Source organism: Polyodon spathula, chromosome 4 (assembly GCF_017654505.1).
Source record: "Polyodon spathula isolate WHYD16114869_AA chromosome 4, ASM1765450v1, whole genome shotgun sequence".
Lineage (NCBI taxonomy): Eukaryota > Metazoa > Chordata > Actinopteri > Acipenseriformes > Polyodontidae > Polyodon > Polyodon spathula.
Genome location: NC_054537.1, coordinates 10,798,212 through 10,825,666, shown reverse-complemented (window position 1 = coordinate 10,825,666; position 27,455 = coordinate 10,798,212). Strand labels below are relative to the sequence as shown.

General features: G+C 35.5%; 1 protein-coding gene across 1 annotated transcript; it reads left to right on the top strand.

Moving 5' to 3' along the window:
• Positions 1 to 796: 796 nt before the first annotated feature.
• On the top strand, positions 797 to 25,713 carry lrrcc1 (leucine rich repeat and coiled-coil centrosomal protein 1). The gene is made up of 20 exons (XM_041247169.1): positions 797 to 994; positions 1,672 to 1,756; positions 1,882 to 2,087; positions 3,315 to 3,380; positions 3,763 to 3,930; positions 4,080 to 4,249; positions 4,711 to 4,914; positions 6,372 to 6,574; positions 8,134 to 8,326; positions 9,664 to 9,812; positions 12,906 to 13,110; positions 13,769 to 13,908; positions 15,038 to 15,239; positions 15,423 to 15,608; positions 19,401 to 19,575; positions 22,283 to 22,446; positions 23,075 to 23,283; positions 23,374 to 23,511; positions 23,785 to 23,920; positions 24,702 to 25,713. Exons 2-20 carry the CDS (start codon positions 1,698 to 1,700, stop codon positions 24,813 to 24,815), a joined length of 3,087 nt encoding a protein of 1,028 aa, XP_041103103.1. The 5' UTR covers positions 797 to 994; positions 1,672 to 1,697; the 3' UTR covers positions 24,816 to 25,713.
• Positions 25,714 to 27,455: the final 1,742 nt, after the last annotated feature.

Below are 27,455 nucleotides of genomic sequence, written 5' to 3'. Positions count from 1 at the left end.
GTATTTTACTAATACTGTCCGACCTGCTTTTAACACCTCAATGTAAGTTAGAAAAAACGTTCCCCATTAGGAGACAGATGAGTGTCCCCGTGATTATGACATTGCTATCAATTTAGATGTTGTCTGTGTAAGATTTATGTTGGCAGGTTGGTTGCTGATACAACAGATACAAAATAGCAACTAAAACAACATCCATCATCAGCAGCATAGAAGCCGTGTGTATTTGTAAAAGAGTTGAGGTTTTATACCACAATTGCACCACTGATATTTGAGACAATTGAGCCTCACAACAGCTCAGGAAGTGACAACTTTATTAAATAAAAATATTCTGAAGAACGACGCCTGTATCGTGAATATATACAATACACAAGAAAAGAACATATAAACTGACCATACTTATTTATATTTTATATTTATATTTAACTGGGCTACTCTTTGCCTTTTCCCAAATAATATTTGTGCTTCTTTTCTAAATCAATCTCCTTTTTTCCTGCCCTCCGCCGGTGTGTAAATGCCTGCACACCATTTACATCACTAACTTATTTTTAACTTTAAACATGAAGAAAGAGTTATCAATTCTCCACTACCATGATCCATTTCACAATCGGAAAGCAGCAGCACGCCGCAAATCCCTCCCTAACTTGGTTAAAGGAAGCAGTCAGATCAAATATGACGTAAACAGGAAGTATACCTTCAGAGCGGCGAGTTTAAGGGTTTCAACGGTTAATCACAGACACAAAACAAGCAGGGAAAAGAAAAGCAAAAAGCTGGACATACATATAATATATATGTGTTTTTTTTTTTTTTAAGTTTCAGAATTTACTATTTTAAAACAATCAGAGTGATGGTCATACTTTTTGTAGTGCCTCTTACTTTTTTCCCCCATTCGTGAGTCAGACTTTAGTAAGACAAGCTGTTTCTTAGCAACAACACAGTTAACCTTGTAATTGTGTGGAAATGTCAAGTGTATTTTTTTCCAACTGTAAAACATGGGGTAAGTTAATGTCTTAACCATTCAACGTTACATTTGTATTTCTTATGTTCGGCAATACGAGTTATAATTCTACAATGATTTATTTATGTTTGCATCAATTAAAATGTAGTTCACACGAGCGGTGTACGGTGGGGTGACTAAATGTGTATCTGTATGTAATCTATGTTTATATAATACAGGCTCATGATTATTATTGTAAATGTGGTACCCGTGGTAATAACAAAACGTCTTTTACCTCTCATTAGCAAAACAACCTTATTTCAAGTTACAGAAGATCATGCTTTCAGGAGAGATCGGTATATCTTCCTTTTCACTTAGATTCTTAATTGGTTTGGTATCACTGATAAGAGATGTCAGTAGCCTGCTGTTTCCTCCCAATTATTAATTACATTGTGGAAGAGAGGCTATAACGATCATACTGAAATCTCCAGTCAATTTGCATTAAAAAGGCCAGGCTCGTTACCACTACTTATGTAGGTCTGTAGTAGCTATGCACTTCTTACAAACGCCACGTATATTTATTGATATGATTTGTGTGAACAGAAGTTCTGTCGAAACAGAAAATAACATGTGACACTCATCCTCCCCATACTTTTTGGTATTATTATTATTATTTATTATTATTATTATTATTATTATTGTATTGCATTTTAATTTTTGTTTTTTTCACCGTGAAGATCCTACATATAATACAGTTTAAACAATGGCAGAAAATAAACAATTACATGGGGAGCTCTGTCTGATTGATAAACACATTACAAGGTAAGTAACATCAGTATATTGAACAATCTTAAAATTATTTATACTTTCATTATAGCATCACTTTATAGACCCGTTTTATTGGGTTGTAAAAAAGGGTTCATTCATAATTTTCTGCCTTTATCCAGTTTTTCAGAAATACCTTTAAACGAAAAGCTTAAGTCCCTGAATCTCCACTGCAACAGAATCTCCAAGATTGAAGGCCTTGGCCGAGCATGGCATTTGCGACACTTGGACCTCTCATCTAATCGCATCACTTGCATTGAGGGAGTGGGGTCACTGGCTTCTCTACTGACACTTAATTTATCTTGTAACTTGATAACTAAAGTAGAAGGTTGGTATTTTGTTTACATATTTCTGTGTTTTGGTAACAATTCTTATGTAATAGAAGACGCTGGTGGAATGGAGTCCCTGGTTTTGAATCTGGCTTTATTCATAAGTTGGGTGATCTGAAGTTCTCTTGGTGGACTAGCCAGTTGCCTGTATCACAAAACCACCACACATTAAATACACATTTAATACACATTTCAATATGTGTTTGAGAAAGGTCGTGGATTGTGGCAAGGACTGTAGGTTAGGAGTGAGATATATTGCACAGCCTTGTGAGGAAGCAGGCATCGCAAGGATGGAAATAAGACTCTTATTGCATAGCAGTTTCACCCATTTCAGGTTTTACTACAAGCTTGATTATTTACAGTGTATAGGTAACATACTGATGTGCAATAGGAGTCTTATATCCCTGCATCCCTCCCTTTGCATCAGGTCCGATTAGCTTGTTTTTTTGCCCCTTAATTTTCATCAGCAATAAACGTTACCCTTGTTCTATAAACCAGCTAATTTAGTCTGTAGGTTAATTGCCTTATGTGTTTAAAAAAAGGCTAGACTAAGCATTTTAATAGCTGGAGGTATAACTAGCTTTGAGACAAAAAAAAAAAATCTACTCTGTTACTACTGCTAGAATAACAGTTTTTAATCACTACCAAAAATTTTGAAGGGTACCATTTAGACTCAGGTACTAGCTGTTTTTGCTACGATAGTCACAATTTGTTATCACTGTTTCAACATATAGGCTAACTTGTGAGTTCAATGTTTAAAATTATATAGGACTAAAATCAGACCAGCCAACTGTTTAACTATGGCAATGAATCCGACTACTATATTATTGCTTAATATTGCTATGTATTCAACTGCTGTGCATTATGAATTCTTGCTAGTATCAGAGTCAGTATAAGTAGTTCCAGCCAAATTATCATATATTTCTTCTTTGTAGCTAGGAAGAACAGTGCATCTAATGGTACATACAGATCCCTTAACATTCATGTGGATCCACCTGTGTGTGGTCCTGAAGCGTTGCTGCCACTGGCATTCATATTGTTAATGCCAGGTAATGTTAGTGCCAGGTTTATTATTGTGGCCTTGCTATATGGAAAAACCATTGGAAGCCACTCAATTTGTAGTAAGTTATTTTTAACCTTAACAAATGCACTACATGGTTTTACTGTACAGAAACGTCTTTACATAATATATTTACAGTGTAAAACAAGTTTGATTTTGCTTTTAGGACTTCATGGACTTGGGAACCTTATAAGACTGAATTTGTCTTATAACCAAATAAGTGATCTATCTGGTAAGTGTATTTTTTAGGGAATTTATACAAAGTAAGTCAAACCTCTTGAAATACACACTATACTGACTTTTCTTCAGTATACCCTTAGTATTTCTTGAATGAGATTGAAGATCTATGTCATTTGAATTTATTTTATGGTATATCTTAAGTGGTATTACAGTGAAATTAATAACATTCAGTTTATAGTCAGTGCTCCGAACAATGTAGAAATACTTTTCGCCATCAAACGTTATTCACCGCTAGGTATTTATTTAGTAAAAAAAAAAATTACAGATATATAGTAACAACACTGATGGTATTTAAAAGTCATGATTGACACAAATGTATTTGTAAAATATGTTTATTCTTTTTTTTAACCAATACTCTGTTTTGAAATCTGCAGGATTTTTGCAACTTCATGGAACCAGCCACAAATTGAGATGCATTTATCTCCATAGTAACTGTGTTGGCAGTGTAAACCATGTATTGCAGTGCCTATTGGGATTGCAGTGCTTGACTGATCTAACTTTGGATAAAGATGGCAAAGGCAACCCAGTCTGTATGGTGCCAGGTATTTAAAATGTAATGATTTTAAGCAACGGATTTACTATATATATATATATAGCGGTTAAAAAATAAATTAATTGCCATGATTCTCAGTATTGCGTAAATCATGGCTTAACCAGATATTGATATTCTTTCATTCTAATTCTTTTAAAGGATATAGAGAAATAATCATGCAGTCTATACCTCAGTTAATTGCTTTGGATGGTATGAATCGTTATGGTGAACGTATCAACTCAGTTGAAGAGAGTCCAGTAGATTTACCTGGTTTGGAAGAATTTATGGAATACTTGGTTTCTTCGGACACTAGCGTGAATGTAGAAAAGGTGTGTTTGTAAATCATTTCTCTTTTGCATTTTGTAAAGTATATTTCCACTTGGCATTGGAGGAAATGTATTGAACATTTGAATTTATGACTTACAAGGTACAATAAGGGCAACTTGGGAAATGAAATCTCTTGCAGATTGGTCCAAAACACCATATTAGGGATATTACGTCACCAATATATTACATGATCATGATGGTATAAAATGAAATGTTAATCTATCTGCTGAACCTGGAACACTGTGTTTCTTGAGTGGAACACTTCTAGTCTGTTCTGGGGTCAGCTCCATCCTGGTTATCTTTTGTAAAATGTTTGAGATTTTCTTTGATCAATATTATATATAATCCTGTTTAAGACCATATTGCTATTAACCCTTTGACAAATATAAATGCTATGTTCAAGCAGGTTTAAATGGTTTGTTTTTGTACATATGGTAGATGTGGCTGACATTTTGCTTTCTAGGGTAATGCTGGGCTGCCATTAGTTACTCCTAGAATTGATGAAGTGCTCACTAAGTTTCGTCAACGTACAGAAATCAGGGGAGCCTTGGGCACACAGGATAGCTCTTCTTCAGAAGTGGAGAAAAATAGCTTGACCAGTAAAAATCTGAATAACGAACTTAGAATAAAAAAACTTGAGCGTCAAATTACTCAGCTGTTTGAACAGGTAAGTTTTGTTTGTAACAACTTTATTCTGAAGAATTTCATTCAATCCTTATCATTTTTTTGTTTTCAAATAGATGGCTTTTATATTGTGTGAAGTCTGCTGTTACAACCTGATAATTGGAGGCTGCAGAATAGTAAGACATAGTCAGTAACTGCAACTATACACTAAAGAGTTTTAACAAATATGAAATGGGCTTGTTTAGGAAAGATTTTTAGTTAAACATGCTTTATAGAGATGCTTTACTTTGTTTTCAGTACAAAAGAAAACTTTATGACATTTAAAACAAAATTGGATATTACATACTTTTGTAGCGTTGAGGAATAACACTATGTAACACAAATTTTTGTTCCTGGGTAGTAAGTGTTATTTCCTAATTGCTTATGCCTCAAAAGTATAGAAAATGGCTATTATTCCCCACAAACTTTGCTTTTGTGACCAGGACAGTGATGTTTTGAAATTTACCTATTTCCAATGAGAAAAGTGTTTTCGTTCACATAGTCAGAAAAAAAAACAACATATGAATCCAAATGAACATGTATTTATACTAAAGTAATACAAAAATGACTACAAAAGATTTAGAAGTGTGTAGTTTTTCGATATTTACAATTATACTGTAAATTTACTTTTTAGATTTTAAATTTTGTGGGGAATAATAGCCATTTTCTATACTTTTGAGGCATAAGCAATTAGGAAATAACACTTACTACCCAGGAACCAAAAAAAAATAAAAAATTGTTACACGGTGTAATCGCTGCATAAAAAACTGTTGGTAATTAAGTAAATGGCTCATCATCATTGTGTGAAAAACAATTAGGATGTTTACTATACTATAACTGCTTTGCTGTAAAAGCAGTTAATATCACTTCTCACCTGTTTAGTATCGTATGTGTGTGCTCACTATTATATTCTTTATAGTGCCTTTTGCTTTGTTAATTATTTGCTGTGCCTACTAACTTTTTCCTGGAGTACTTAGCAAGCATGGTAAGTTTTTATAGAGAATGCTAGAGAACATGCATACGCTATTAAACAGATAACATTCTCCAACCAGCAGGTTGTCATTATACTTATTCATTCACTCTTAAAGATCATACAGAATTCGATTAATCCTTGAAGCATCCCATCCATTCTTTTCTCCATGCTTCAGACTTTGGGATAAAATCTAAGGTGACCGGGATATATATATATATATATATATATTATATATATATATATATATATATATATATATATATATATATATATGACACACTTGTTTACAATATATGGAAAACTGTGTATTAATTAAACCGGTTTTAATTAAACTTGATATTAACATTACTAAGCCTATGTTATTGTGAGTATTAGCTTCTGCTGTCTAAATTTGGTTATCTGTATGTCACACACGTATTTTGGCATAAGAACTGACAGCCATGGCCGTGGATGTCTATTCCTCACATGCTTGTTTGTTATTAATTTAGACTCCTGCGTGTTCAAGTTCAGCTCCATCAATCATGCAGAAAGCAAAAAGAGACATAGATCATACATCTGAAAGTGACTGTGAAAGTGGCAAAGAGAATCGCAAAAAGGGTTCAAGAAGATCCAAAATTCCCAGTTATAGACGAACCTCTGCAGTCACCAGACAGCGTACCATCAAGGAAGCTAAAGGAAAAATGTCTGACAGGTATGAGTTTGGTGAAAGCCCCCTTACAAAACTTGGATTATAAAAGAGCTCATCTTTCATGTGTTGTTCACAAACAATGAACAGTACAAACATTTTTAGTTTTTTTTTTTTTTTTTTAACTTATTTTAACTAAACATCACCCACAGGCATACATATCTAACAGTGATACAGAGGACGCACTTGTACAGTGTGTCATCTGTGATGAACCGATGTGGACGGTCATTTGCAGAAGTTACAGAAAGTACGAGACTGTAGGTCTTGGTGATTTACTGCATTCTGGCTTGTGATTAGTTGGACTAATAAAGGCTATCCTTGAAACTATTCCACTGTGTCACTCATTTTAAAATGTCTTGTGTGTTGTTTGTGGGGGAATTTGTATTTCTCATAATAACCTGTTCTTTATAATTAGCTTAATGTGTGGAAATTCATTTTCCAATACTGCTTTTAGCATGCATTACATTATGATTGTAGCATGGTTCAAATTATAGGTAATTTCAGACTACAGGGGCCCAGATAACAATTACTATTGTTTACCCTTGTATGGTGAAAAACTTCCTGTTTATCGGTACAGTAAGAGGGCTTACAAATGTAAAAACTGTTACATACATTGTAAAATTCATGGTAGTTTTAGTTATAGTCCCTTTGTTTATGAGAAATATTTGGATAATAAATTGTTATTTTAGCGTCTATTCAAAAGGTATAATTTGTCTTGAAAAGTGACCATACTTAGATGAGCATACTGGTGGACGAAATACAGTAGTAGCCTGCAGTGAAGACATGTTTTGATAATGGAATGTATGATTTCTCTAAAATAAGTGATGGTTTATTGCAGTCCAGAATGTTTTATGTGTCTTTCTACCCTTCCACAAACCCTGAGCCAAAATTTTCCTTTTGACAATAAAACAAATAATAATAATTCTGGGTTCTTTTAGAATTTTTGCACAATTGGTTATTGATTCCCATGAACTTGTCTAGAAGGTAAGTCTGCATTTGGTGGATAATAATCCCTCTTGTCATCAGCCCATATTTCATTTCTGATCTCAAGATTAGCCACAGGCACTTTGAAATAGTTTTTTGTTTTCCACCTGCAAGAGCCATTTATTACAGTCACAGAGGACCTAATCAATAATCCCAATCAGATAGTTGGACTGAAGAATTTGGCTAGGTGTACTTTTAAAATGACATTTCCACAGGATTTCAGGGACCAGATTTTTTCCACATCAGCTTAAGCTAATGATGCAGGCCTCTGTTAGTTGAGTTCTCCTGTGAGGGAAGGCCTTACTGCTAAGAGTACTTTTTTTGTTATTTTTTATAGTTCTTCATATATGCTGCCATCCAGATTGTTCGGTTTTCCCTTTTAATACAGTGATGTCAACATGGAATAAGTTATGTCATGATAGAATACAAAAATAAAACAAAGTATTCTCAAACATGACCTATTGCTTGTTTCATTTATAAAAAATATATATTTTCAGTTTTCAGAAATTAATTTTTAAAATGTTTTTCATTTTCTTATTTAATCTGTGTCAGTTACCTAATATACATTTCTATTTTTCTAGTGACCAAGCGATGCCTACTGCAAAAAAGCATTTGATTTCTCCATGTCAAGGAGAGGAGTCCACCAGTAATACATGGTCTACTGAGTTGGATGTTCCAAGAAGTCTGTCCAAAAAAGCATCTGCAGGACCAAGAACGAAGAAGGATTCCACCGGAACCAAGCAAACAAACACAAATGAAGAATCTACATACAGAGTAATGCAGGTTACTTTAATAACATCTGACCAAACATACAGCCAAAATAGCATAAAGGGATCTGCCCTGCAATATGTGATATAGAACAGAAACTAGTTATCGATGTGAAACAAAAAAAAAGTGAGGAAGGGTAAGTTAGTCTAAAGCCGTATTCCCACAGAAAATGCAGGATCAGTACCTGCACTGATTCTGCATGTTGTTTTATAAATACACCTTTTACACACAACAATATAGCCAATTTGGCGACTTGCCCCCATTTGCACAGAAGGCGGATATTCTCGCATTAGCATAATTAGCTAGTGTTCAGCACCATGATAAAAACAATGATACCTTTGGTACCTGTCATGGTATTCGTGATATTTTTCACTACTTTCTGAATATCACAATAGACTAATGAAAAGATTGGAAGACATACAAAGAGAATTTAGCCCTCACTTGCTATTTATTATGCACAACAACGCATATCATTAACTTTTCTACTATTGTGGAATACACATTAGCATCTCGCACAGTTCCATCACGTTATGCATTGATCTCTTTTACTGTGATGGTCAAAAGCTCCCTTACTTCTTTTTCAGACCATTTACTGTCTGGGTCACTTGCCAATTTGTTGGATTTATTTCTTCAATCAACATGTGGTGGAACTGGAAATTATGTTTACTGGGAAAAATAAATCCACCTTGAATGCCAAATGTGGTGGCTGTGACGGCATTGTAGTTTACACTGAAAGTAATGCGCTTCAGTACCTGCACTGTGCCGCCCTGAACCACCTCGAGAGATGGGTCAGTGGCGGAATAAAGTGTGGCTGCATTTTACCAGCATTTCCCATTTACACTTACTGATACCGCATCAGTGTCGCCACAGACACGGCAAATTGCTTCAGTGTAAACATGCCTTAATTAACGTGATACTGGGATTTGAACCCTTGCTGAATTATTCATAGCTTTTTGTAGACTATTCCGCTAAATAAGTCATGAAAATATTGTCAGGGAGAGGAAGCACCTGGATAAAAAGTCTCCACCTAAACACACACCTATTTTTATTTATTTTTTATTAGAAAAATCTTAAAAATGTCAGGGTATTTTACATTTTTATGAACTTCTTGCACCAAATAGGGTTATAAATTAGGTGTTTTTTACAAAAACACTTGCTTGGTAAAACATTTTTATATATTAAAACAAGTCAATAAAATATGTTTTTCTTCAGTCACCAATGGGAATGTACCATAATGCTGTAATAGAAAAACAGCATTCTAAACATATAAAATAAATTATTTATAGAATGTAACATGACAAATATAACCTGTATCTTTTGTAAAATAAAAAAAATGTACGCAGGCAATAATTGAGGAACTCGACCAGGAAAGGGAGAGAAGATGGAAAGCTGAACAGGCTGTGAAAATATTAACTGAACAAATGAAAGGCTTGCAAACCCGGGCCATTGAGGAGAAGGATATCCAAACCATGGCCATTCATACAACAGACAGGTAATAATACTTAATTTAGAAAAGTAAATACCAGAACCTGTCGAAACCTACACATATATAGGAATCTTCATGTTGCTTCAACAAAAAAAATGTATTCTTATTTTATATAGCACAGTTAATGGAAATGCAGTATTGCTTTTGGCACTAATTATTGACCATAGTGCATTCAAAGCAGAGATACTACCATGAAGACCAAGGTGCTTTCAAAACAACTCTGGGATAAAGTTGTGGAAAGGCACAGATCAGGGGAGGGGTATAAAAAGATTTCAAAGGCATTGAATTTACCCTTGGAGCACAGTCAATTCGATCGTTTAATAAGTGGAAGGTGTACAGAATCTGCTTAGAGAGGGCCGTCCTCCCAAACTGAGCAGCCCGGTAAGAAGGGCATTGGTCAGAGAAGCCACCAAGAGGCTGACAACTGTGAAAGACCTACAGCGTTCCATGGCTGAGGTGGGAGAAACTGTCCATGTGTCAACAATAGCTCAGGTACTCCACAAATCTGGCCTGTATGGAAGAGTGGCAAGAAGGAAGCCATTTCTGGGAAAAAAAAACATGTAAAACCCTGCTTGGAATTTGCAAAAAGGCATGTGGGAGACTCTGAAAAGATGTGGCAAAAAATTCTGTGGTCCAAAGAAACTATTTGGCCTAAATGCAAAGTGTTATGTCTGGCGCAAACCCAACACAGCACATCACCCAGGTAACACCATCCCTACTGCGAAGCATGGTGATGGCAGCATCATGCTATGAGGATGCTTTTCATTGGCAGGGACTGGAAAGCTTGTCTGGGTAGAGAGCAAAATGGATGGAGCTAAATACAGGCAAATCTTTGAGTAAAACCTGCTTCAGTCTGCAAAAGACCTAAAACTGGGGCGGAGATTCACCTTCCAGCAGGACAATGACCCCAAGCACACTGCAGTGGCTTAAAAACAAGAAAGTGAAGTCCTAGAGTGGCCCAGTCAAAGCCTGGACTTGAATCCGATTGTGGCAAAACTTGAAGATTGATGTCCACCAACGATCGCCATCCAGCTTGACAGAGCTTGAACAATTTTGCAAGAAGAATGGGGGAATATTGCACATTCCAGATGTGCAAACCTGGTAGAGACTTACCCCAAAAGACTCACAGCTGTAATTGCTGTCAAAGGTGGTTCTACCAAGTATTGACCCAGGGGTGAATACTTATCGAACCAAGACATTTCAGTTTTGTTTTTTGTTTTTTCTTTCATTAACTGTTGTTTCACAATAACAATAATTTTGCCTCTTCAAACTGTTGGATAGGTTCTGTAAATCAAAGGGAAAAAAATCAAATTTAAATGCATCAAAATTTCAGGTTGTAACACAACAAACTGAAAACGCCCAAGGGGTGGGAATACTTACTATATGCACTGTAAATATGTATTGTTGAAATGTGAAAGATTTTAATAGCAAGTGTCAATACCAAGTTTAATCACAGTTAGATGTAAAGTGTGACATACTGTGACAAAGTGCCCGCCCCTGTGTATATTATCAGTTATATGTTGCATGTGGTGTGTTAAATGTTGGTGTATAGTCATTGGTACATGGGATATAAACGGGTTTGTGTAACACAAGTGTTTAAAATGTATATTTGTATTTAGGCACGAGGATTGCACAGCACTTCACGTGCAAGTAAAAAGTAATATGTGAGCACGGGGAATTGCACTTTTATTAATTCACGTGCAGTTGTACCGAGACTCCAGTTGAATGATTGATTAACAATAGAGTTTTGGTACAGCTGCATAAAAACAGCATGTTTTCACCCACTTGGGGTTGGGTGTTCGGTGAGTGGAGAACGGGAGAGAGAGAAGAAATTATTTACAACAATTGCTATTGCGTGCTGGTGGGACCAGCACGATACTTGTTTATGTAAACTCACGTGTTTGTCAGTGTGTCTGTCCGTGCACCGTTTTGTTAAGTATAGTCCGTTTTTGTTTGTCTCTTTTATTTTGGCGCAGAGTGCCGTGTCCTGTTTTCTGTTTGTTTAAACCCTTTTATTTTACAATAAACTGGCGCAAGCAAGTGCCATCATCATTTCACATCATCTGTCCTGTCTGTGTATATTCCTTTTCCTGGTTCTGATGCCGCCCACTTCGGCCGTCTTTGTGCCACTCTTTTGTGACACATGAGTAGTACTCCACATTCAGACTCAGTCACCTCACCCAGTCATTTACGGGTCAATATAAAAGAAATGTTAATACGACGTAACAATTTCTGCGACACATTACAATCTGTAAATACATTAGGAACGGATAATGAATAACTAAACTAGTGAGTTTAGTAATGAAATCTATCAAAGATTTTTAGAGTGTTATATTCAAATAATAATATATATATATATATATATATATATATATATATATATATATATATATATATATATATATATATATATATATATATTTCTATATTTCTATACATTTACTTTACATATTCATTTTATAGGTCTCAAATGTGCAGTTTTGAAAGAAGGTCTAGCAAAACATGATATATGGTACTACACTAGGACACAAGAAATGTCATGATTTTAGACGGTCTTGTACTTACTGGGTCATTTCACCTGGAGAGTGAAATTGTCCCCTCTCCTTCATTCGCTTCATTCCTGCCAACAACCAATCAGCTACCGCCCCAATTGACTGACATGCTTTTACTCAGTAGAAATTGAGAATTTCCCTACCCTATATCATGTTTAAAAAATGTAAAACTGCACATTTAAGACACGTGTAGCTAATGGATGTGCAAAGTGGTTAATATGTATGCTGTTGTTTTGTTAGCTACAATGACTTTAATGCTAGGTGTTATATAGAGAGAAAAAGTCAGGGAGTGTATTGCTTTGTATGATTCCATCAAAGCGATCATGGAGAATTAACAAAAACAGAGCGAGAGTTTTATGAATCCTTCTTAGATTCTCCTGTTTCAAGAAGTGTATCCAAAAAAGGATCTGCAGGGCCAAAAATGGAAGGATTCCACTGGGGCAGTGTTTCTGAAAATGCTTATGCAGTGGGCTGTTTACATGTTGTAATGTTTCATTCACGTTGCCAGAAACATTACCCCATAAATCCATGTTATTTATTTCTTCAGGTTAAAGGAATTGCTTTTAAAACAGAAAGCTGAGAAAAGTAAGCTCCAGGCCAGTGTTCATGAGTTAAAAGAAAACACAGAGTCTCTTTCTAATGAGTTGAGACATGCAAGGAGTGCTGAGGAACATCAGCGGAGGGCATTAAAGTGCTTGGAAGAAAACATGTCACAGATAGAAACCCAAAGATTACATCAGCAGGCTGCAGAGGTACAGTGTTGGATTTGTAGGACTTGTAATGAAGTGTTTAGTAAACATGATGAATGCCTTAAAGAACACACAACAGGTGTCAGTGCTGTGTAAAAAGTAGCTCATTGTGATAGACACAGCATGTAAATTAGGATGTTATAACAAAGGTTGTTGTGCATAGTTTAGCCAAAATCCCTGGGAGGCTACCAGCAATCTAACCATCAATAACTGTCAATCGGGTGTCAGGAGCACGCACTTTCAAAGGAATTGGAGTTGGAATTGTAACAAAAGTCTACCTTCATTTATTCAGTCGAAATCCAAAATCTACGCAAAAATATGTTGCCATGAATTGAATTATGAAAGATTGATAATTTGCGCTAAAGAATACCCATGGCAGTAATGTGTGACTTCAATAAACAATTATTTTTGTAATAAACCGTTATCTCCATCCTTAAAACTTGAGCTTTTTCAAACATAGATCATATGGACATATGCCATCATTTCAGTAGGGGTGACAGTGTCAATATGTAGGGGCCACTACCTTGCTTTTATTGTTATAAAGAATTGGTAAATATCTGTTGGTTACTTTCCAATTCCTGAAAAAAACATGTGTATTATTATTATTATTATTATTATTATTATTTATTATTATTATTATTATTATCATTATTATTTACAGATGAAAAGAATACAAGAAATGGAGCTAAGGGTTGCAGCATCCCAAAGGGAAGTGGAAATACTGAGAGTGTCTCTCCGACAGCAGAAGGAGAAAGTGCAACAGCTGCATGAGCTTCTAGCTTCCAGGGAGCAAGTACACAGGTAACAGCAGCAACATGTTGTTATTTTTCTATTTTGTAAAACAAATAGTGCAGTAAATCTTGAAAAGATTGTGCTCCGTGTTTTAAAAACAGTATCTGACCTACTTCTTTTGAAAAGGTCATTTATCAAAACAAAAAACGTTTTACATTTTCCTTTAACATTGGGTTACTGAATAGAGCAAGCGGTGTTAAATATTCAGTGTATTACCCTTGGTAACTACTGACATTTCCAGTGCTTTAGGAAAGACTGCTGATCCAGGTGATAGTTTATAGGGCCAGTCTCCAGGCACTTAATCTGGCAGGTGGAGAATTAATTCTGATGGCATGGAGTCTATAAAGGAATGTGAAATTGCAAAGGACGAACAAACTAAAAAAGTAAAACCTAAAATAAAAAGCATGGTGGTACTTGATGGTGTTTAAAATGCTTTATGGAGGACAGAGGGTTTACAATATTCCTTAATAGGTTTGTTGTTCAAGATACTTGCATATTGGATAATGCAATTTATTCTTTGAGTAATGCTAATACATATTATCCATAAAATGTAGCGTGAAATGTAGCAAGAAGTAGGTAATTGGATACTGTGTTACAATCAGTGCTGTTCAAATTAATCATTGGTATGAGCAAGATAGATATATATATCCCATCCGCAATCGTAGGCAAGTGTGTTGGTTCATAGCATTTTAATAAAGTGTCTGTTTCTAATATGTTTGTGGCAATAACTGAAATGTTAACAAAAATCTAAGATTGCGGAGAAATTCAAATAAATAATGACACACTGCATTGAACAGCGGGGTCTTGGCTTCATTACCACTAATATTTAATGACATACACATGCAGTTATAGTTCTCATCATTTTATTCATGCTCATGTGTTCATTGTGTCTTTTGTTTTCCATTCCATTTGTTGAAATACTATAATCTAAAAAGAAACTTCTAACTAGGCTAGATGTTTTGATCTTTCTAGTAGAGACCTTGACTTGCAATTATTTCAAAGTGTATAGTATTTATAGGCTGATAGTAAACTTTCACTTTAATATAATATTTTTAAAAAATGAACTTCTAAATATATGTTCTATTTGTGATTTTAAATCTGGGCACATGTGAAATTAGTGTGGGTGTTTTGGTTTAAGGACAGAATTGGAATCCAGAGTAAAACTGACAGGACCAGAATTTCAAAATGCTTTTGCTAAAGAGATGGCTGCAACAGAGCAGAGACATTTACAACAAGCAAAGGAATCTCAGGAGAAAATTAATATTATGAAGCAGCAGTATATGGAGTTGGAGGATGAATTTCGTATGGCTCTGACCATTGAAGCAACACGATTTAAAGAGGTAATTTAAAAATAGTAGAAATCAGAACTGTATTTTTCTCAGTCTCTAATCTTTTGTATGTGTGTGGGTGGGTGTTTATTTTATTAATACTTTTTAATACTAATTAATACTAATTTTTTGTTCAAAATCTTTTGAGTAAAATCATTTTCATTGTATTTGAATATAAGCTTTCTTTTTTTCAAGGTGAAAGATGGGTTTGAACAGATTACATCAGAGTTAATGGAACATAAGAAAGCTCTGGCTAAATCTCAGCAAAAGGAGAACCAGTCTGCAAGCTTGATTCAGGAGCTTACAGCCATGGTGAAAGAGCAGAAGGCAAGAATAGCTGAATTAATAAAGTCAAAACAAGGGTCAACCTCAGAACTGAAGGTATGGGTTTACTGCTACTGAAATTATATACACCAAATCATGTCCTGATCCCAGTAAAATACCAGATCTCTTACTGTAAAAGTGATCTGTTGGTTGTTACACCTGTACCTCCTGGCATCAGTGAGAAAAAACCTGCCAGTAAGTCACTGTGTTACCAGACAGATGAGTAAAAACAATCAGCAAAAACAAAACGTATCTAATTTTAACACAAAATACTTTGGTATCTCTTCCACTTACTACTTTTTTTTGGAAGACCTTAATTTTATATACAGATTCTCTATAGATGGTGAAAAAAAGTCGATAGGAAAATATGGAATTTCTAATGAGGTCTCACCTAAAATGCATCTGGCCTATTGGTAATATTCAGTTTGCTTTTTCCAGTTAAATATCCTACAGCACTATCACTGGTTTGTAACCAAAGGCTTGATTATCATTTGGCTTTAGAAATTAAGAGGACCTTATTTGTTATCCCATGCCCTAAAAACTCTGCAGTTGAAGAGGATGTAGTTGGCTTCACTTGCAAGTCCCTAATGTCTTCATAGCTTTCAGACATCTCTGCAAAAGTAGATAAATTATACTGAGGCTGTAAGGAAAACTAATTTTCATCTCCCTCAGGAAAAATCCTGTTATTTCATCATGCATGGCAAACTGAGTCACGCCATGTCATTTTTAGATTAAATATATTGGAGTGAAACAAGTACTGCATGAATTGATCATCAGATGTATTCAATATTTCCGTCATTGCTCAAATATTTGTGGAATTTAGACATTAAAGCAGATATAAAATGTTAATTAGGCTAGAACAGTGGTTTTCAACCTTTTTTTTTTTTTTTTTTTTTAAACTGTACCCCTTCTGCCTGGAGGTTTCACCTCAAGTACCGCTTTACGATTTCCACTCTACTAAGTGGTACCATTGTTGCAATAAAAGGCAACATAACCTGACCTGACAAATTCTTTTTTTCCCACATGTGAGAGTGGTCAAGTGGTCTGCAATGTTGTTCTGACAGGAAAACAGGCAAAGGCAGGAGGTTTGAGGTTCACAACCACAAGAATGTGTTTTTCAGAACCAAGCGAACAAGAACTGCACATACTGGAACAGGTTTAACTTTGTACAGGACATCAAAATAAATCAATCAAACAAACAAAACAAAATAAACAGAAATCCTAAATACAGGTCTATGCTTGTTAGTTTATTTTTAGCAGGCTTACACAGGCCATAAATGCTATCCCTCAGCCTACTCTCACCACATTCAAGTCAGTAACATCCCTGACTCGGACGGAAAGTGCCTTATTTATACCCAACACGTAACTCCACCTCCTGACTAACTGAGGAATTTAAAATCCAAGCATTTTTACACTGTGCTTATAATTCAATAAATAGATTTACATTCCTCGTATTACCAAGTCTTTTATATATGTATAAACATTCTTTACATTTTTAGTTTACCTTACAGCAAGCAATACCATCAGTCAAAAAATCCCCCTGTTACTCAGCCTACAATATATGGTACATTCCAATAAGCATGACTAGGTGTTTACTTAAATCACAGTAAATTTACATATTTTTCGCTGGTAGGTTATGGAATAAAATTTGGATTTTGTGGACCTGTTTAAATATTAAATAAACCTAAGTAGATAATATTTCGGAGCACTGTAAAAGCTTAAAAATAGTGGTACTTGCTTCCTTACTAAAACGGAGTGCTGTCATTTGAAGGACAAGCATGCAACATCCCCAAGCAGTTGCTGCTGACATTCTCTTTCTGGTGTGGACTTGCCCATACATTGAGACTGCACGTCTGCATCCACTGAATTGGTTGGAAGTGTAAGGCAAAGCTTTGCCAAGTTATACAAATGTGGAAATTGATTAAAAACAGTCCCAAAACTCAGTTACCCAAGGCCATCTGACATACTTTATGAAAGGCAATATATGCAGCACGTTTGTTGTCATGTTATTTGTCCAATCCAATAATTTATTTTGTTAGTACCGAGTCAAAACAAAGAAAACGTGCCTATTCAGGTCTAAAATTCTAACTGCGTTTTAAAAAGTAAGCAGCAGGTTGTTTGAACCGAGGTGGCTGTGCTGGATCGTACCTGTAGTACTGATTTAACTTGGCTACCGACAGGAATACTTATTGTCTGCACCGCCTTTCAGGTTTGTTTTCTGAAAGCTATTGTTTGTTTTACATTGTGTTTAGCAGCCTCTGTAGTAGTCTTCCGTTTAATGTGTGAATCTGATGCTAAATAGCGATAGATCATATTTTCCTGAAAGCCACACTACAAGATGTGCAAAACAATTACCTCCATCTGCATGTACAGTTTCTTTGGGAAATGTCTTGACATGATCCTCTGCCGAAATATACTTTGCTTTTTTTTTTTTTTTTTTTTTTTTTTTGCTTTGTCGTCCATTTTTGGTATTTTACCTCCAGTGCTGAAAACCAGATTTTAGCAACCTAAATCAAAACAATGCAGCACTGACTTTGTCCCACCTCCAACTGTCTGTACGTTACTGGTCACAGAAAAGCCAGTACATACACACTGATGGGCTGATTTAAAACACTGTTGTCATTTGAACAGTAAAAAAGAAAGTTAACCGCTTTGGAGTATTTGTCTTATTTGTCCAAGGATTTTTTTTTTTTGCCTAAGTGCACTGCACACAGGACAGCGAATGAATAACAATAACTATCTACAGAAGGAAGATACATAGTTTGTGTCGCTTTCATTGTGCAATAGTTCATTTACACAAGTTTTTTTTTTTTTTTTTTTTTTCCTCTCCATACTAGTCTGGTATGCATTTGCTCTTAAAACAGGTGATTTTCGCGGTGACTCGACAATTTCTCGATTTCTACGAAATCGCTATTTAGGTAGACTGCCAGGCATGACTGATCCAAAAGTAGATATTAAGGGCTTGGGCCCAAAATTGCTTCCCTTGAACAAACAATCCAGCACAGCCGCTCTGGCTCAGGTAAGTATTACTTTATCTGAAGCTCGAGCACTTATGATAACATTTGCATTTTCTTTTATAGTTATTATAATCACCACTGTTAGTTTCGGTTCTGTATTTTGTGTGTGTTTGTTACAATCGCTGCTAAGCCATTGTCATCTGCGCATCACCCAAGAAATTTGACCTTTCTTTGACCAACATATTATGTAGCAGCATTAACTTTTGTTTACCGCTTATATCCGGTTAAATGGATGCTCCTTACAGACAATAGGTAAGTTGGTTTCATTATTACAGTGCAGTTGTACAGCATTTATTTTTTTCAGTGAGGTACACCGCTCTCTCTCACACTGTTTATTTAATATAAAATTGAAGGCACTGTTTGAGACTGACAAACTGCTGGTTTAGGACAAAGTACCAAACCGTAATTAAGTATTCAATTATACCACTGCAAAGTTCATGAGCAGTCCTCTCCAAGTGCTTCAGCCACCCTAATAATCAGAAGAAATTCAAAAGAAATCCACAAAATAAATATTTCTTTTAAAAATGCTTTTGTAAATTACAGATTCATACAACATATTAAACACCCAGCAGTATTACCCAGAAAGCAATATTTAAGTTAAGTTATGTTCTCTACTTTTGATGTCTATTAAGATTGTCCTGCCAGAACCCTATTTACTGTTTGTTTTTAAGAACATAAGAAAAGCTGCGAACAAGAGGAGGACCATTGGTCCGTCTGTGCTCATCCTATTCCTAATAGCTCAATGATTTTGCACCACACAATGCAAAGTTACTGTCATCAAATTAAATACAGGGCTTATCCTTATTAATTTTATGTGTTTGTTTGTTTTCAGAGTCGAATCAGGTCACTGGAAGCAGTGGTGGAAGAGGACAAAAGAAGACATGTTCAGATTGAGTTGCTGAAGCAGGATAAATCAAAGCTTATTTCACAGCTAACTGCCCAGGAGTCTGTAATTGATGGTCTCAGAACAGAAAGGAGGATATGGGGACAAGAGCTAGCACACCAAGGTAGAAACTGCTATTTGATTGGATTGCAGTGATTATAATAACTATGAAAGCTGTACAATTGAAGGAGCCAGGGGGTGCGGTGGAAATGTTCTTGTTTTGGACAATGGCCTGAACAAACACGTAACAATTTTGTTATGTTAACAAACGGGGCTTCTAAGTGCTACTTAGACGCAAATAAAAATGCAGTGGCTGCATTTCTGGGAAACAGTAACTACAGAAAGATAACTTGTCTTGCGCTTTCTCATTAATATTAAAAATGAGTTAGGCTTCCCAAAATAGTCCAAAGAACCCTTCCAGGTCACCAGTAAAACTAAATGTTTGAACACTGACACCAAACTATTCAGAGTAATTTTAACCATTGTGCATGAGAAACCTTCAGTTGTCAAGTTTACACAAATTCTGTAATAGAGTAAACAGTGGAATGTAGTTTCTTTAAAATGTTAGTGTTGTGCATGTTGAGGGATAGAACACCTGAACCTTTCATTTGTACTATGCGGATTTAAACTACAGTTTCCTCGTCTAGAGGGTTGTCCATTTTCATAAAGTGAAATTGCATTACTGGTGATCTACATTCCAGGTACAATCAGAATCATCCACTCTCAGGTGAAACAAACATGTGCAGTTAATTATATTTCTTTGCAAGTGGGTCATCCCAGACCCTGTGAGAGATGCTTGCCATCCAGCAAACAGCAACCCAGTCGTCAATCAAGGTGACTAATGCATTAGCAAGAAGAGCCGTCAATTTCTAACAGGTGCTTGCTGAAAATCATCACCTTGAGCAGTTATTTAATACACCCTCTACAATTTGACTACATTGGTGAAACTGTGGGTGTTATGAAATGTAATTTGGTTGATGTAGGTCATGGTAACCCATTTTTTCATTGCATTAAACATGCAATTTTGTTTAATTTTTTGGCTTTGAAAAACCCACTAATCATTATTTTAATTTGATCTCAAAATAGAATAGAAAGACATTTTAACTGAACTGTTTTGTTTTTTATAACTCCATCCTTAACTTCTTGTAGCCGCTTGTACTAAGCCAAGATAGTGTGGGTTATGTTGTCATGCAAATTTAACTTGAGCATCACCTTGTGGCATTCTGGGTTATAGCATATTGTACTACCTATAGCTTTATTACAATTAGCTTTATTTTTAACTAACAATTACAATTTAGATACAAGTCCTGTTTTGCTTAAAGTAATTGTAGCTAACAAAAAAGTTGCATAACATGTATCCACCTTGCACATTTTATAGGTCTCAAATGTGTGGTATTAAAAATAAATAAATAAAAACACATTATAGTAAACATGTATTTTTATTAATTTTAACTTCAAAACATGATCTCTGCTACTACACTAGGTTCAAGAAACAGTTTGGAAGCCATGCTCCTTGACTCTTGTACTTCCTGGGTCATTCACCTGGAGAGTGAAATTGTACCCACCCCTTCACTGGCTTCTTTCCTATTAATAACCAATCAGCTACTTCACCTATTAATTGACAGGCTTTCAACCAGTAACACGCCTTGACCCAGAAAACACTGCTGAGGTGAAATGACCCATGGAGTACAAGTGCAAACAGATAACCAGAGTAAGACATAGAAACGGATGGTTTTCTTTAACCTAAAGTAGTACAAGATGCATGCGCTCCAACATTTGATAGGTGAAAATAGATACAACCTAGAAAGCACATTTTTACATTTAGATACCACAAAACAACTGGCTATTTTTCACCAAGTCACACAAAATCTCACTCCCAGTTGCTATTATGCTGAAGAGCATGCCTTGTTTCCTTAACCCTGTGCTTGGTTGCACTGTCCTGACTACTTTTATCTCTTACCCAAGTGCACAAATACTACAGGAGGGCAACAACCTAGGAATGCCAATTGCTTTGCCAGCATGATGTGTAAACATTTGAATATTCTTTTCAAAATACATATTGTGGGGATGTGGCAGTGTGTGAAGTGAATGGTCGTAGAGCTTCATTACTGAAAATCGGTAGCCTACTATACCTCCTGAATCTGTAGAGTTGGCATGTGATGTGAATTTCACTTGGTATAACCAGAAAATAGGTACACAATGTGTACTGTTGGTTGAGTGTATTCCTCTTATTACCACTTGTGATTTGCCAGCTTACATTCCATTTTCCAAAAAACATTTTTTTCTACGACAGGCTAGTATTTGGCCATTTTTTGAATCCCCAGCACTACAACTCATCTGTACTAAAATGTGATGTAATTTTTACCTTTGACAAATCTGGCTGTATTCTTCCAAGTGTGGAAACTGAGCGTCTGATGTGGAGTGGTTCAGTTCTGAAATAGACTGCCTAGCAGCACATTACCATGCCGACGTGACACTCGCACCCGCAGACCCCGCCGTGGCCGTGCTGAAGAACAAATTCAGTCTAAATAAGAGGCTTGAGCTGAGACTTGGCGCTAGTATGATCAGCATAGTCGTTGTCCGTCTACTCAGATTTCTAAATTCAAAATTCTCTATACATGTATGTGGCTAATCGAAGTGCAAACATGTGTGGAATTATTGGGAAGATGGAGAACAAACTGTCGGACTCATCTTCACAGTAAAGAGCTGTTGTTCAGTTATTTATTTTCTAAGAGTATACTCGAATTGATTCATTGCAGACTATCAGATACTATATACAGTATAAACAGGATGATCTATATATGGTAACAGTGGCAACTTCCTTCATATAGGAGCTTCCTTGGCACAGGATAGAGGAAGATTGGAGGCCAGGATTGATGTACTTACAACTGAAATTGAAACGATAAAGAAGCAGAATGAACGGGACGTTGATGCTCTGAAGATTAAAGCTAAAATTGTAGATGACCAAACAGAAACGATAAGGAAGCTTAAGGAGGTAAGCTAACACATCCTTAATAGTGGGTTATGGGGAAAACTGTATCCTCTGCTACTAGGGATAACTTCACCCTGAGCACTTAGCATTCAGCTGAGTAAACACAAAAGGGTTATGCATACCAAATAAATGGCACAGCACTAAAGTTTTTAGCTTGCTTTTATATTTAATAGCCAAATAGTTTTTAATATTTTACAAATCCTTAATGAGTCATTGTCACTTGTTGTTATGCATGTCCGAGAGGCCTTTTATTTGTGGAGAAGCATGTTATGTTAAGGTCAGAAAGAAGGGTGAGCTCAGGTTGTTGAAATTGGCTGCTTTTCATCTTTAGTCTCTATTGGGATATTGTTGCTGAAATACAAAAAAAAAAATATCATTGCAATTCGCAATTGTCCCATCTAAGTATTACAGAAGCAGTGTTTGAGAAAAGTCTTTACCAATTTGTTCCCCTCTTTCTAAACAATGAACCATGTCTCTCTTTTTAATTGTTTCACTTAAAAATAACCATTACTAGTTTTTGTTATTCATACATAACTTGAATACTCAATTTAATAGCTGCTATATAATATAACATGTTTGCAATGGCCCTAATTACCCCCATCCTTTGATTTTTTTTTTTTTTTTTTTAAAGGGCCTACAAGAAAGGGATGAACAGATAAGAAAACTGCGAGAGGAAAACCTTCAGATTCAAAAATCCTTTCAAGAGAAGCTTGAATATGAAACTGCACCATTGCATGAGCTAAGAGAGAAGGTTGAAAGACTCGCTGAGAGAAAAGAAGAATTAAAACAGCAGCTGGAGGAGAAAGAGACTGAGCTGGAGGGTGTAAAGAAAGCCTACAGGTGCATAACATTTTAACTTATACATTGAATAAATGAATAAATCCATCAATTTGTTTTACTTTTATTTCTTTATTTTTTAATCAAATCCAGTGCTATGAATAACAAATGGCAAGACAAAGCAGAACTCCTGACACAACTGGAAGCCCAGGTCAAACATATGAAAGACATTTTTGATGCTAAGGAAAAGAAACTTGTGGAAGAGAAAGAGAAGTCCCTTCAAAGCCAAAAGTAAGAATAACTGAATATCAGCTGATCCGTAATGTATTGTCTAATTCTGGTCCTGGGGTGAAATACTAGATTGAAATAATCATAAAGCTTTCAGTTTCCAGTTGGAATTTAAACAAAATCTTGGTAAATACTCTTTTTCTTGGTATTCACTGTTTCACTAATATCTTTTGAGGTGTAAGTCAAATAGCAGAATTTGAAGGAGCGCTGTAGTTGATGTTATGATGTAGAAGTAAATAAATACAAGTCCTTTTTTTATTTTTTAAACAATTTCAGAGCTGCAGTGGAGAAGCTTCACTCGCTTGATGATGCATTTAGGAGGCAGCTTGATTCAGTGCAAGCAGCCCATCAAGCTGATCTACTTCAACTTGCAACAGAAAAGCAAAAGCAAATAGAAGCAGCGAATGAAAAGGTAAGCATGGTGTTAAACATTTCTTTCATACTTCTTAGTCAGATGTCCTTGACTCATTTTTAATGCATTGTGTGTGTGTGGAGAGAGAGAGAGAGAGAGAGAGAGAGAGAGAGAGAGAGAGAGAGAGAGAGAGAGAGAGAGAGAGAGAGAGAGAGAGAGAGAGAGAGAGAGAGAGAGAGAGAGAGAGAGAGAGAGAGAGAGAGAGAGAGAGAGAGGAGAGAGAGAGAGGGAGAGAGAGAGAGTTTTAAAAAAAATAATGATGTTGCCTGTCACTCATCCAGAGTCCTAAGATGAAACTGTTAGCCCTGGGAACAGCTGATCTATCATTGATGTTTTCTGATCAGATGTTGGACAGATCATTATTTTACTGTATGACAGTGAGTGATATGTGAAACACTGCTGGTTACAGTTTATATTATTATTTTCACAACATTGTTTTTGTTTTGTTTTTTCTTTATAACCAATTAGTTTTGATCTTTTATTGTTTTAATGCAGATATTCACAACATAGGTTTTGTTTTGTTTTTTTCTTTATAACCAGTTACAGTTTTGATCTTTTATTGTTTTAACACAGATAAATAGTTATCTCCAGTGATGTCTATTATGCTAATTTGTAACTGATTTTGTACGGGTGGGTCACATATCAGCTGTTTGCTTGTGTATTTAAAACTTCATTTGGAAAAATGATTAGAATTAGAAAGCATTTCTCAGTTTAAGTGCATTCTGAAAACATACATTTGCATAAGTTAAATCAAAGATTTTGTCCTGAAATCTTGTTTCAGGTGTATCAGGTTGAAGAAGAAATGAGGCAACTTCTGCAAGAAACAGCAAGCAGTAAAAAGATGATGGAAGAAAAGATTAGAAGACTCACTAGTGTCCTGAAAGAATTTCAGTAGCTGAAAAAAATGTACTGGGTGAAAATGAGAAGGCTACATGTATCTTCTCTTAAAATAGATTAAGTAAAGGCATGGGATCAAACTTGTAACTTTGCCACACTGCGGCAGAACCATATTACTGCAGTGTTTACAGACTGTATGTACACACAACCAGGTCATGTTAATCACCCCTTATAAATTGTGTTTTAAGAGTGTACTTTAAGATATTTTGTTTGTATACTATCTGCCTGAATATCTTATTATTTATGCGCCTGTGCTGTGAGAAGATGTACTGAGGATACATAATGGGCCTAAGTGGTCCAAAAGTAGAACCTGATAACTGTCATCAAACCATTCAGTGTTCTGTTTATACACTAATGCATGATTGATTGTGTTTAGGGCAGAGTGCAATTATGTTAAATATATTTTTGCATGCTTTTAACAAATTGAATGCTGTGCTGAGAATTCAGCTAGACAGTGATATTGCTAGCAGTGTGTGAAGTCATGTGACCTCATACAGCCAGTGATGTGGCAACATTTAGCCTAGTTGTTCTTTAATTGACTGTTATATTATTTTATAATTCACATTTCAATTGACATTGTAAAGCATTTTTACACAGCTCTGCCCTTAATTTATATAGGCTCAACTTGTCAAGTTACTTTTTTTTAAAAGAGAAAAAATAATTTATATCCCCAAATGTGCATACATGCCTGCCTCACACCCTTTAATGACCCAGTAATAGGTGTTCTAGGTATTGAGCATTCTCTCACTTGATGGAAAATCAGGTGCATTGCTGAGCTCCATTATGTATCCTTATGTACTATATTTATAACAGAACAGTGTTGCCTTTATTACATTAATAATGTAGATGTTGTAGATTGCAGATTTTAATAAAATATAAATATACTATACGTTTATTTAAAAAAATGTACAGCTCTTGTAAATGTGTGTTGATTTTTTTTTTTTTAATAAACTTTTTTTAAAGGAGCAAGCTAGTGAACATATTTGTATTGGTATGTATATTCATGAAGCTCCCGTGCACTGACTTTGTGGAGGTTCAAGCAAGCTCCACAGTAATTTCTAAGCAGCAGATCCTGCTTTGGTACCTGACATTTTAATCATCACAGCTCTTTATAAATCGGAAATGTTAATAAACAGGTCACACGATTAAAATGGATGTAAAATGGTAACTTTCACAACTGGACAACAGAAAAAGTCAAGACTCCATTTGATTTAATGGTTTATTTCAACAACCACCATATAATTCCCAATGAAGAGGTATCGGGAGGCTGGGTTACCTTAGGCGTATGTCCATAACAACAAAAGCAGTTCGTGGTAGAAAGAGCGTCTTCAATTGAAGCAAATTACATGTTGAAAATAGGTTTTACAGGAAAGGTTGAAGTACTGTACATCACCCAGTATGTACTGTACAGCTCTGTACAGTGCTGGGACGAATACAGGATTTTCATGTTCGGATAACCGCTCATAATTTAAATATTAGTTCATTTTCAAAAAGAAATAAAAGCCATTATATTGCTCAGAAATCAAGACGTGCACTCTGTGTGCACGTATAGTGATCTCTATGGAAGGCCATCTGGGTTCAAAACACGTGCTGCTTTAGAACAAGTCAGAATCTCATGGGACACAGAAAAACAGGCAAGCGCATCATTCTGAAGTGCCTCGCTTAAACAGACTTTCTTTTATGTGGAATGTAATAGACGAGTGAATTCCCCCCCCCTCATCATATATTATATATATATATATCTATATATATATGATATATATATATATATATATATGAAATCTCACATATCACACAGAGCTCTTTGTCATTTGGCATTTTTGAAACTGTTGCGCAACTTGTGGTGAGGTGATAAATAAAATAAGTGTAAGGTATTTTTGTCATTTCTAGTGAATATGAATATCTGATTTTTGTATCCAAAAAATATTTGTTCCAATATTTGTATATTTCTCCCAACACTAGCTATGTATGATTATATTCTGTTAATTTCTACCAAGTTACAATATTACAAAAGATAAACTTGACAGGCTATATGCAAGTTTTTTAAAAATCTGGTGTTCAGCATTTACAAAACTGAAAGAATATCAAGAAAAAAATTGAATTTATTATTTATTCTTGTAATATTTGGCAATTATTTGGTATCTGTGATGCTACAAACTAAAACACCTGTACATCAGCAGTTGATTAAGTTTATAGAGAAAAAAACAGGCCGAAGCTTTTGCATTTCCTAAAACTATTTTCACAATTTCTCCAAGTATTGCTTATTATAGTTATACTCTTGGTATGTTACTTAAGTTTGCTTGCAAATGTGCTCCAAACATTTCGTCAAAGTATGTTACAGATGTGTTGAGGTGGGGAGGGATCACAAGAATGCAGTGAACCAGTCGAGCTACAAGGCTAGATCCGCCTTTCAAGGGGTAGGGCTGGAGCAGATCTCATTCTCCACAGCCTACACTCATTGTAACTGGTTCCCAGATCATTCCAGTTCAGGCCGAATTTATAAAAAGTTCTTCAATAAGCTCTCCCTGGCAAGGTGTCAGAAAAAAATGACCACCAGTCCAGGACTCCCAGAACCGTCACTGTCTTAGCAGATATGGAGTCATTGCAGGTTGTATTAAATAGAAAAACAATCTCAATG

What these genes read in the sequence shown, in the direction of transcription:
- lrrcc1 (XM_041247169.1), top strand. Translation starts at nt 1,698, where the DNA reads ATGGCAGAAAATAAACAATTACATGGGGAGCTCTGTCTGATTGATAAA. An exon ending in TCCAGGGAGCAAGTACACAG is followed by an intron (nt 13,909 to 15,037) that starts GTAACAGCAGCA and finishes TTTTGGTTTAAG; the next exon opens with GACAGAATTGGAATCCAGAG. An exon ending in AAGCAACACGATTTAAAGAG is followed by an intron (nt 15,240 to 15,422) that starts GTAATTTAAAAA and finishes CTTTTTTTCAAG; the next exon opens with GTGAAAGATGGGTTTGAACA.